Source organism: Peromyscus maniculatus, chromosome 20 (genome assembly GCF_049852395.1).
Source record: "Peromyscus maniculatus bairdii isolate BWxNUB_F1_BW_parent chromosome 20, HU_Pman_BW_mat_3.1, whole genome shotgun sequence".
NCBI classification, from domain to species: domain Eukaryota; kingdom Metazoa; phylum Chordata; class Mammalia; order Rodentia; family Cricetidae; genus Peromyscus; species Peromyscus maniculatus.
The window spans coordinates 71,381,984-71,394,072 of NC_134871.1; the positions used below are offsets into that span (position 1 = coordinate 71,381,984).

At 56.8% G+C, this 12,089-nt stretch overlaps 1 protein-coding gene across 1 annotated transcript; it reads right to left on the minus strand.

Annotated features, from left to right (window-relative positions):
- Positions 1-346: 346 nt before the first annotated feature.
- Positions 347-11,560, minus strand: Krt82 (keratin 82). Its single transcript, XM_006981884.3, has 9 exons — positions 11,156-11,560; positions 8,430-8,638; positions 6,159-6,219; positions 5,314-5,409; positions 4,859-5,023; positions 2,714-2,839; positions 1,967-2,187; positions 1,738-1,769; positions 347-1,256 (listed from the first exon to the last, which is right to left on the minus strand). The coding sequence occupies exons 1-9, from the start codon at positions 11,558-11,560 to the stop codon at positions 1,021-1,023; spliced, it is 1,551 nt and encodes a 516-aa protein (XP_006981946.2). The 3' UTR covers positions 347-1,020.
- Between the last annotated feature and the right edge of the window lie 529 nt (positions 11,561-12,089).

Sequence of the window (12,089 nt, forward strand, 5' to 3'; positions counted from 1 at the left end):
CAGAGTCAGTTTATTTGGAAACAGTCATCTCAGAACTCCAGATGGGCGGGCTTCATAGGTCAGCCTAGGATCTCCTCTCTCCCTTAGATCCTAAACAAGCCTCTCCGTGACTGGGGTAGCTACTCGCCACTGTATGGGTGAACCATGTTCCTATTTGAACCAAGGCCCAAGGCTAGAGGGACTGAATGAGAAGGGGCAGGAAGCGGTGGCTATGTACAGAGGTGGGCAGGGCTGGGGCTCAGGTGCACCAACCAAGGCCAGCTCTTCGCTGTCTGTCTGAGCAGCAAGAACGCCATGGGCGTACCTTTGTTCTGAGTGTGTCTCACTGCCAAGGAAAGCTGGTCACCTTTGTTCTGAGTGTGTCTCGCTGCCAAGGAAAGCTATACATGTTTTTCAGTTTGGGTCCAACATACCACCCAAAGATCATTCTTGAGCCTCAGTTCCGGGAAGACACCAGCAGCATCTAGTGACCCAGGAGCTCTAATTCTGGACCTTGGTTTTGGAATTCAAAATGGGATTTGGGGAATCTCCTTTTTAAAATTTTTTATAATAGTGCATGCTTCAGACGGGTGCGGTCAGTTCGATTTTCTTAGGTCTCTGAGAGCCCGAGGGAAGGGGGATAGGAGGCTAGGGTAGGGGATGGGCAGGGTAGGGCTGGCTCTGTGAGGAAGTGCATGGGGCCTTCTACAGAACAGAACTGTAGTGTGCCCAACTGGCCGTCTCGCCTGGGAGAGAAAGTGGTGAGGCTGTTGCTTTCTTTTGACTGTACTCGAGTTGACTGCTGTGACTCCAGGTGGCAGGAGCCAGGCAGCCTCTCTCTGCATCCCACCCACCCTGGTTCCAGCCTGGAGTCTGCATCCAGAGATGTGAAAGGTGGTGTTGAAGATTAGACTCAACTCCCAGGAGCATGCTAGGGCAATGCGAAGCTGGTGTGGGAAGGGAGAATTTCGGGACGTTCTAGTCTTCGGCCCTGTGGAGATGTGATGTCCAGGGTTCCCAGACTCTGAGGCAGTGCTAACACTAACGGCTGCATGAGTTGCTACCCACCCCCATCTTCACGCTGGAGCTCCGCCCGCTTCCACAAGCCAGGAGGCCTTGGGGCTCACAGGGGATGTAGAGTTCACCGGTGCCCACCACGCTGCAGCCCCCGCTGTTCCTGAGGACACTGGTGGTCCCTGTGCAGTATTCGGTCCTCAGCATGGGTGTGCCCACCACACACGGCTCGTAGAGAACGGCGCCTTTGGAGCTGCTGACCGCTGTGGGGACAGGGAGACGTGCTCAGGGGCCCATGCTGGAACACGCCAGGAGGACCTCTGAACCTCCCAGCACTGCGACCCACCTCCAAGGACAGCCATTTCAGCAGCTGACTTCCCTGTCTCCCCTGTCTGATCACATCCAGTGCTCAGAAGCTTCCCATACCCCACCCCCCTTTCCCTGGAGCCTTGTGGAAGCCAGGCCTGATACTTGATTTCCCTCCCAGACTCTCCTTGCGCCTCTCTCCTGACAGGGCTGCTAACCCTTCAGCAAAGCATTCTCTTGTTTAGGTGGTGGCCTGGGTGGGGCCCCTAGACAGCCCCGCTGAATTTTTCTCCACCTGCCCAGGATACATGGCCAGCAAGCTCTTCCCGTGTGGGTGCAAGGGGCTCCGGAAGGCTGGATGGAATGTGGTGGGCTTCTACCTTGCTTAATCAAATACCAAGACCCAGAGTCCAGGATGTATGTATGTCAGCTACTTACAGATATTCACAGGCCCGATGCCTTCACACAACCTAGAGAGAAAGAAGGGAAAAGAAGTCAGGCATCTGCCTCGAAGAGAACTCTCCTTTCAGCCCTCGCTGTGTTAAGGGAGTGCAATGGTGGACCGCGCTTCGTTTCCCAAGACTGTGGGATGGAGCAGCCGCCACCGCTGCCACCCTGGGGAGGCAGAGTAACAGCCACCCTGATGCCCATTCTCCACTCAGCTCACCTGTGCTCCTCGCCCTCCAGCAGGCGCCTGTAGGTGGCGATCTCGATGTCCAGCCCCAGCTTGGAGTTCATCACCTCCTGGTACTCCTTGAGCAGGCAGGCCATGTCCTGCTTGGCCTTCTGCAGGGCCTCCTCCAGGCCTGCCAGCTTGCACTTGGCATCACTGAGGGCCGCCTCACCCTGCTGCTCTGCCTGGGCAATGGCTCCCTCCAGTTTGCAGCGCTGGGGAGAAGGGCACAGGAAGGTGTCACTGGGTCTAGACCGGCCAGGAACGCATGGCAGCTGTTCCTGCAGGCCCTAGGACTGTTCACCCGGCTCACCCTGGGAAAAGGACTCTCCCCTGGGGAGAGCTGAGATCTTCTTCTTGGATATGTTCAGTAACTGCAGCTGGGGGTGGGGTGGTGGCTGACGGATTTTAGTGCCTGGTGGTTCTTCACTCGCCTGGGAGAACTGAGTAGGTCTAGTTTTATGAACAACTTAGGCATGTTGAAGGTTGGGATCCCAGGGTTAGCCCTGGGTTTGAAGTCTACTGTCATGCTGCTTCTCTGACAGCGGGCCACCTGACTCTGAGGGTCTGCCCACGCTCTTTGGGAGGCAGTTTGTAGAGGGCTTGCTTTCTGCGAACCAAGGCGGTCTGGGCTTGCCTCTCTTCAGCCCTGCTCGCCGCCAACCAGCTTTGTCCTGCCCTGCACGGCCCAGCAGGAAAGTGGCTCTCTGGAGTGCTCTCCCAGCCTCTCGGGGGGTTTACCTGGCCTTTGACTGCTTCGATGTCCTGCTGCAGCCGCTGGATCAGCTTGTTCATCTCCAGGATCTCGTTCTTACGGTTGCGTAGGTTGTCACAGTGGTTCCCGGCCGTCAGCCTCAGCTCCTCATACTGTTGGGACAGAGAGGTGAGATGCAGGCCTTCACCGTGGCATCTCGTGGCCCCTTCCTCACTGTCCCCAGCTTCTTCCCCAGGGCTTCCAGCTTACTGCTCCATGGCCACACTCATCCCACACTCATCCCACACTCATCCCACACTCGTCCCACACTCGTCCCACACTCATCCCACACTCGTTCCACACTCGTCCCACACTCATCCCACACTCGTCCCACACTGGTCCCACACTCATCCCACACTCGTCCCACACTGGTCCCACACTCATCCCACACTCGTCCCACACTCGTCCCGCACTCGTCCCACACTCGTCCCACACTCATCCCACACTCGTCCCACACTCACCACACACTCATCCCACACTCGTCCCACACTCGTCCCGCACTCATCCCACACTCGTCCCACACTCGTCCCACACTCGTCCCACACTCGTCCCACACTCGTCCCACACTCGTCCTGCTCTCCAGGCCTTTTCCGGCTCTCTCCAGTGTCAGGGGCCACTTCTTATTCCTATGTCACCCAGCCCTGAGTCTCTGTCCCCTCAGTTCCCAGATCCTTTCTTTTTGCATCCGGCCCCCTTTTCTCTGCCTCTGTCCTGAGAGCTATTCCCATTTCCCGCATCCCTCTGGACTTTAGAGGGACTGTATGTTCAGCCTGGGGATGAACAGTCAAAAACAAAACATGGTGTCTTGCTTTGGCTAACAACAAACAAACAAACAAAAACCAGAAATCAGATTCAAAGTGAAAAAAAATGTTTTTTAAGTTAGCCACCCTTCCCCTGCTTGTGGGCATCACGTCAAATGTCCATGCTCCTGCTTTTCCAAATGCCGTTTCCTGCCCCTCTCCTGCTGCTTGTTCTTGGAAACTGCTGAGTGTTTCCATGGAGCTGGGTGTAGCTGGACCCATGTCTTTCCCAACAGGACCCTAGACTCCTCCAGATGGGGCCAGCCTGGTGTCACCCCCTCTTCCCCCCACTATATTTAAAGCTCCACTCCACGGGACCCTGTGTGCCAGCCTCCCTGGCACCCACTCATGGCTCTGTAGTGTGTCATCACCTGACACACGCCCTGGTGCTCTGCTGTGCATCCTGCCTGCCCTTGGCTCTGCCTCTAAGAAGGACAGTGACAGGAAGGCAGGCCCGATGGCTCTCCCAGTCCCCGCGGCCTCTGCAGCTCCGTGGGCTGTGCTCGGCACACGAGGAATGCTCAGTGAGCAGCGGCTGAACGTGGGAGACGGTGAACACACAGGCCGCATTACAGACAAGCCACGGAGGAGACGGCAGGGTCGTCAAATCCAGCTGCCCAAGAGCTCTCCTTGCCCTCCTGGCAAGCCCCTAATTACCAAGTCTGGGACACCCGTAATCACCATTTCTGCTCTACCACCAGTAACACCCAGGCCAGCGGCCTCCGCCTACACTGTGAAGCTCGGAACCCTCTTTGCCATCAACATCAATTATACTGATTGCACGCTGCTTAGAGGGCCGCTCTAGCGAGTGTGTGGACACACAGAGCTGGGGACCTGGCACCCTGGTGACAGGGCTGGCCTGTCTGTGGGGTCCCTCTGTTCTGCCAAGACCTGACCTGCCAGAAACAACAGAGCTCGGGTTTATGGGATTCCTCGGTGCTGTGGAGTGGCCGGGACTTGTTAAGTTGCTAGTTATTCTTGGGGCAGGGAGCTCTCTTCTGCTTCTCCCTGTTGCCTGTTTTTGCCCCTTCCTCTGCCCTGATGTCTCTCCCGGCCCCAGCCCTGCCCCTCTGCACCCGGCCTCACCCCTCTGCACCCCGGCCTCACCCCCTGCACCCCGGCCTCACCCCTCTGTACCCCAGCCTCCCCCCTCTGCACCCTGGCCTCACCCCCTGCACCCTGGCCTCACCCCCTGCACCCCGGCCTCACCCCTCTGTACCCCAGCCTCCCCCCTCTGCACCCCGGCCTCACCCCCTGCACCCTGGCCTCACCCCCTGCACCCCGGCCTCACCCCTCTGCACCCCGGCTTCACCCCCTGCACCCCGGCCTCACCCTGCACTGGTACCAGGCCTCTGCTTCCGCTTTGCTGCGGCTGGCGATGTCGTCGTACTGGGCCTTGATCTCGGCTATGATGCCATCCACGTCCAGTTCCCGACTGTTGTCCATCTTCACAATGACTGAGGTCTCGGAGATCTGGGACTGCAGCAGGCTGATCTCCTGAGGAGGCCAGTCAGGAGTGAGCACCGGGGATCCAGCCACGAGAGGGGGCCTGCTCTGGCCTACTGAGACTTGTTCCTGCTCCTGCTGGCCCACAGTACCCAGTCTGCTTCCTGTCCTTGTCCCTTGGCTCTGTGGTGACCCAGAATCTCTCTAGGGGAGAGTTGACAACCACAAATCTAGATAAAATGACTTTGGGGGTCTTGGTCCTTTTAGTGCTTGCCTTGGTGTTCCTGCCCACCCTGTCCCTCCGGAACTGGTCACCCAGAAGACTAAGAGACCGAGAGTACCTCTTCAAACAGGGCTTTCAGGAACTCGATCTCATGTTCTAGAGCCTCCAAGTTGGTTTCCAGGTCCGCCTTCACCAGGAAGGCTGTGTCCACATCCTGTAACACGACAGCACCCTGACCCGCATCAGTGTGTGCAGAGCCATACCCCACATCACCCGGGACCCCCTAGGCAAGCTGCTGGCAGGACAGCTGTGGGCCCAGGGCTCTTCTGCGAGGCCAGGTGGAGGGAAAGGGAGATGGGGCCAAGGCAGCAGGCCAGGCCTGGGCCTGACCCCCAGGGAGGATGTGTGGAGACCAGGCCAATTCCTGTTTCTGTGCAGCGTAGAGCTGAATGGGGTGTCAAATTTTCTTCCCCAGGGTTACCAGGCCCAACACAAGAGATCAAGAGAGAGGACCTTGTTTGGGAAGTGGGCTTGGGAGGTATATGGCAGGATAGGTCTAGAGGCTCCCCAGTGCTCCTGTGCAGAGGCGTCTGGAGCCATTTAGTTTCCAGCTGAGGAACTGGGCAGCTGTTTCTCTGCCAGGATTTGAATGAGTGTTTGTTTTGTTTCTGACTCGGCATTAGCCGCGAGGGCAGAGAGCTGCTGGGGCAGGTGGATTCACTGCCCTTCCCCAGCTCTGACCCGTGTGAAGTGGGGAAGGATGTACGGAGACCAGGCTAATCCCCGTGTCTATGCAGGGTGGAGCCGGAGGGGGTGTCAGGCTTTCTTCTTTCCCGGGGGTCAACGGGGCCAACACAAGAGATCAAGGAGAGGAACTCATCTGTGGTAGAGGGCTTGGGGCATGGACGGCCAGCGGTCTAGGGCTGCCGTCCAGGAGCCTTGCTTCACTGGGCACCACCTCACCTTCTTCAAGGTGACAAACTCGTTCTCGGCGCAGGGGCGCAGGGACAGCTCCTCTTCATACCTGCAGCAGGGGGAGCACTGCTTTGGTGAAGGTGTAGAGTTTGCGAGAAGCCTCTTAGGGGGAGGGGCTCTGGCTGCGTCTGGGGGCCCACGCTGCTTCCTTCTCTCTAGATCCTTCTGCCCCCCTCCCCACCCCCCACCCCCGCTGGGGACCGGCACTGTTACCAGAACATCTCATAGTTACCTGTCAGCCTACCCCTCCCCATGACCAGCAGCCTGCTTCTGTGATGATTCATCCCCCCGGGACCCTCAAAGCTACTTCACTCTTTTGTTGTGGAGGAAGCCCCCCCATCCCGCCATTTCCTTTGGGAACGGGAGAAAGGCCACACCACTGGCCCGTCGTCTTCCCCACGCTGTTCTGAGGTGGCTGTTGTTCCAGGGAGATTCCCAGCTGACCCTGTTCCTCTTCCTTGCCTGCAGGGTAAGTCTGGCCCCCACCTGAAGCCCGGTGGTAGAGGTAGTAATTACCTACTTCCCGGAGCACAGAGACAACCTTGGCGCACCCTCCCACTCCCTGGGCACCCCTCAGCCCACGCACTGTGCCCAAGGCAGAGGGAACGGAGTCAGGGTTCAGGGGCTAGAAAGGCTTTTAATGAACAGCGCCAGTCCACGAAAACGTCCCTGTGCTCCTGATGCCCGTCTCTCTTTGGTCCGGCAGAGAACTGTCTAGCCTTGACAAGGAGCTCTGGAGCTACTGCCTGAGTTCAAATCCCCACTCTGTCTCATACTAGACATAACCAAACTGGGCGGTGATGGCTTCTGTGGGCCTCGTTACTCACAGGGGCAACCCAGGCCTGCCTCAGAGGGCTCTTGTGTGTCAGTGATACCTGTGGTATCTCCTGAAAAGCGCTGGTTAGGACAAGTGTAGTGTAAGACTTTGCCGTTGTGGTTGGTGTGCCAGAAGGACGTCCCATTTAAAACTCCCAAGTCTCATTGTGAGCTGCAAACCAATCTAAGTTCACCTGGCTATGAACTTCTCGAGGGAGGCATTGCTCCTCTGTGCCTGGCTTCTGCCTGCTCCCACCTGCTCCTCCCTCCCTTCAGTTTTTGAAGTCACTCTGGCTTCTGCTCTAATTAATTAAAAGGGTTTTGTTTATTTGTTTATTATTTTGAGACAGCCTTACTCTGCAACCCTTGAACTCACTACGTAGCCCAGGCTGGCCTAGAACTCACGACCCTCCTGCCTCAGCCTCCCGAGTGCTGGCATGACAAGCTATGTCCCACTCCGCCAGGCTTTGGGTCTCTTTTAGAAGGAGTCTGCTGGAAGAAAAGTTATCTGTCAAGGTCATGCTCCAATGGTGCCTCCTCCAGCACCCCCTACACGCTGGCCCCTCCCCTGGCTCTTCTCTGTTCTGCTCTACCTACTCACAAGTAAGTGTGAAGGTTTCCCGTGCTGTGGGGTAGAGGTTGGGCTTCACTTTCTAGCACAGTTCCTGTCACCGAGAAGGCCCATCGTTGACACGTAACAGTCATGGCTCCTCTCCACTGACACATCTCTTGTCCAGTCTTTTCGTACCATTTCCCCTCAATGGAAATACTCTCTCCTATCCTGAGCCCCATCTATTCCCACGAGGCTCTGAGCAGACCCACCCAAAACCTTCCTGGTGACAAGCTCTCTGGACCTCCTGCAGGCTGGGGATCTCCCTGCCTGCCAGCCTGTTTGTTGACATCAGCCATCTACTCCACACTGAGAGGCAGGCTCAGAGCCCATCCTGTGGAGAGTGGGTGGGACGGGACAGACAACAGAAACCCACAGTGCCTCTAGGGGAGGACAGGGAAGACTGAAGTCCAGGGAGAGAACGCCTGAGCTGTGATGGCTGGGAAGGAGTGGGGATATCCTAAGAGGGGGCTCATCAAAAGGAGGGAAGAGAAGCCAAAAAATCCCGGAGGAAAGAGCCCCAGGATGGCTAGTTCTCCGTCTGCAGAGGGATTGGTGTATGGAATGCCAGATAGGAATGTAGCTGGACCAGAGGCTTGAGGCTCCATAAGTGGCAGGTGCCCACCCGCCCCATTCAAGCCGGGTGGAGGGAGGGGAGATGGGGCACAGACACACATTTCCGGGCCTCCCCTGTGGATAATAATACGGATGCTCTGTGCTACTTAATTGTTTTGCCGCTGAGTTCCCTGTTTTGTAGATGGGGAAACTGAGGTCTAAGTTGCTTCTGCAGCTGGCGCTGGACCCTTTGTAGGGTGAAAGCAAAGGCCACTTACTTTTTCTTGTAGCCCTCCAGTGCATCCTGGAGGCTGCAGAGCTCAGCCTCCAGTCTCCCATGGTCCCCAGACACACAGTCCAGCTGTCGTCGCAGGGCACAGATGTAGCCCTCGAAGAGCGGCTCCATGTTGCTCTGGCAACTCCTTTGCTGCTGCATGAAGTTCCATTTCGTCTCCAGCAGCTTGTTCTTCTGCTCCAGGAAGCGTACCTGCCCCAAGAATGGGTGTCACCATGCAGGGAAGACCAGGAGGCCATGCTTTGTGATCGTCACCAGGTCTCTACAGAGACAGACACCTAAAGGGATGTCTCCTTTGTGTCTCCTTCACCTTAGGGACCTTAGAGGACCCTCACCTTCCCCTCAGTGGTCTGTGTTGGTGTGGAAAGGGTGCCGTCCCAAAGGCTTGGGCGGCCCACATGCAGCTCTCTGGCTGGCCGTTTGGGAGCCCCATGACCCGACCCATGCCTCCTCCGCTGTGAGCCTCTCCTCGCCATGAGCACACCCACACACGAATGCTGAGTCCAAGGTCCCTCAGCAGAGGTCAAGGGTTGTGACCTAGCACTGCTGACTCTTTCTGTCTCTGCTGCTCCACTTTATGTGGCTGGGTCGGAAGGAAGCCTGAGTCCCAGGAACATCGGCAGCTTGTGAGCCACCTCTTCCATTTGCGTGGGTTGTCATCAAGATTGGAAGCAGCCAAGTTAGTTGATCTGGTCACCGACCAGTCACCGGCGCACAGAGTGTGGTCTGCGGTTCTCTTACGGGTTTTCCCATATCAGGCCTCTTAAGACAGCTGCAGAAGGACTGCCGCTCTACTGTGGATCAACAGCCACATCTGCAGGAGGCAAGCAGCCTTACGGAGGCTCACATCTGGGGCTTCCCTCTGTGAGGTGTTTATAACCAGAACCTAACAGGCTTTAACAGTAAAACAGGGCTAGTGGACCAGCTCCTTTCACTCATTTACAAGTGTGTGTGTGTGTGTGTGTGTGTGTGTGTGTGTGTGTGTGTGTGTGTGTGTGTGTGTGTGTGTGTGTGAAGAGAGCGTGTACATGTCATGGCACACACATGGAAGTCAGGGGACAACTTGTGGGAGTGACCTCCTCTCCTTTCAGCCTGTGGCCGCTGGGGATCTATCTAGTTCAGGTTGTCAGCACTGGCAGCAATTGACTTTACCCTTTGATCCACCACCGGCCTGTGTTTTCTTGTGGGTGGGGGTGGGGATTGATACAGGATCTCATGTAGTTCAGGCTGGCCTTATACTCACTATGAAGCTGAGGCTGGCCTTGAACTCTGATTCTCTTGCCTTTACCTCCCGAGTGCGGTTACAGGCGTGTATCACCATGCCTGGCATCACAGGCACTTCAGTACAGATGAGCTCCTTTGAGTCTCCCACTGTATCATCTGTCTGTCCCCGAAACAGGCAGCCAAGTCCCTGAGGCTGAGCTGTGAGCAGCTTACATAGGGATTCGAGGTAGGCCCTGCCAGGACCTAGGGCTTCTGACTCAGGCATGTCTGCCCTAATCCTTGGGGTCTCCAGAAACAGCAGCCTAGCCCTTGGCATGGACCCTGACTCCCTGCGGAGTGAGGACAAACCCAGGTGGCCTGGGGAATGACAGGCCAGCTCAGTGCTCCTTAGCATGTCACGCTGCCTTGTAGCTTTTCGAAGCTTTGGTTTTGGGGCTGCCAAGGGCAGGACTTGGGAAACAGCCGCCTTGTGCCCTGAGCTCTTCTCCGCTTTGGCCTTCATCACAGTCCTAAGTAGATGGGAAAGCTGGGGTCCCCGGTGTTTATCTCTGCCTTCAGGCCTCGTCTTGGCGCAGCCTGGGTGCCCCGGAGGCTGCTTCCTTCCTCACGCGGAAGGCCACTTGCCGCTGTCTTTCATCATCCCTCTCGTATTACTTTGGAAGTCCCTCTGAGAGTCCGCTCTCGGACAACCTTGACAATCTGTCACTGATATCAGAGAAAGATCCTATTTTTAAGTGATGACAGGGGTGGGGTGGGGAGCGTGGGTCGCACCCGTAATCTATACTTGGGAGACAGGCGGGGTGAGGGCTGCAAATTTGAAGTTAGTCTGGACTGGGAAGCAGGCATTTTCTCCTTTTTCTTTTTCTCTTTCTTTCTTTCTTTCTTTCTTTCTTTCTTTCTTTCTTTCTTTCTTTCTTTCTTTCTTTCTTTCTTTCTTTCTTTCTTTCTCTCTCTCTCTCTTTCTTTTTTCTTTTTGGTTTTTTGAGACTGAGTTTCTCTGTGTAGCTTTGCGCCTTTCCTAGAACTCGATCTGTAGACCAGGCTGGCCTGGAACTCACAGAGATCCACCTGGCTCTGCCTCCCGAGTGCAATGATAAGCAGTCATGGAGTGCTGGAAGACCTACAGACAAACAGCCTTTCCCTGTCCCCCAGACAGAGCAGGTGCAGGACACGCTCCGAAGCACTGCCCTACACCACCCTTGCTGCCCTGCAGTACCCTGGCTGCCCCGCAGCACCCCGGCTGCCCCGCACCACCCTGACTGTCCCGCACCACCCTGACTGTCCCGCAGCACCCTGGCTGGCCCGCAGCACCCTTGTTGCCCCGCAGCACTGCCCCGCACCACCCCGGCTGCCCCGCACCACCCTGGGTGCCCCGCACCACCCTGACTGCACCGCAGCATTGCCCCACACCACCCTGGCTGCCCTGCACCACCCTGGCTGCCCTGCACCACCCTGGCTGCCCCGCACCACCCCGGCTGCCCCTACCTTGTTGATGAAGGATGCGAATCTGTTGTTGAGACACTTGATCTGCTCCTTCTCGTCCCGCTTCACCCTCTGCACTGTTGGGTCGATCTCCAGCTCCAGGGGGACCAGAAGGCTCTCGTTGACGGTGACAGGGGTGATGCAGGTGGGTGGTCCGCAGGCGGCTCCCGCTCGGTACCCGAAGCCTGGCATGCCACATCTGGAGGCCACACGGGGCCTCCCGAGGCCCACATTGCACAGGCTGCGAGAGCCAAGGCAGCCCAGGGCTCGCAGGGCCCCGGTACCTCCAGGACGACAGGGTCCCTTGCTCACTTCATAGTGTGTGACCATCCGGGGCGTGATGGCCGAGCATGAGCTGAAACTCCGGCTGCCACATCTGGAGCTCAGCTGGAAATTTCTGCATGACATGGCTTGAGAGGCAGAGATGGTTCCCTGGAGAGGAGAACAGGGGCAGGACTGACCAAACCGTGGCTCAGCTTTTCACCTTTTATCTGGTGGGGGGTGGGGGGACTGGACTGGTTCAAACCCCTAATCACTACTAAATCAGGTTTATGAGCTTGGGATATTGGCAGCTGCTAGGTACATGGTACATAATTAGGGCAACAAGGAGCAAGAAGCAGCCAGTGGTCAATGCTGGGGGTGGGGGAGTCCCATAAAAATCCTATCTGTCCTTCTTCCTTGTTTATGGAGTTGATGAGAGGGGCCAACCAGGCACTTATGGATGTCATATCCAGTGGCTCAGCCTCCCGGGAAAGAAGAGTGGGACTTGGGGTTGTTTATAGAAGGGGACTTCCCTGAGAGGGAGGCAGGCTCTGAAGATGGACGCTCTGAGATGGAGGATGCTCTGAAGACTTTGTTTGCCAGAGGGCTGTATCAGTCAGTGCCTTCCTCTAGATCCTTCACTACTCTGTGGGCTCCCAGACACCCCTAGATACAC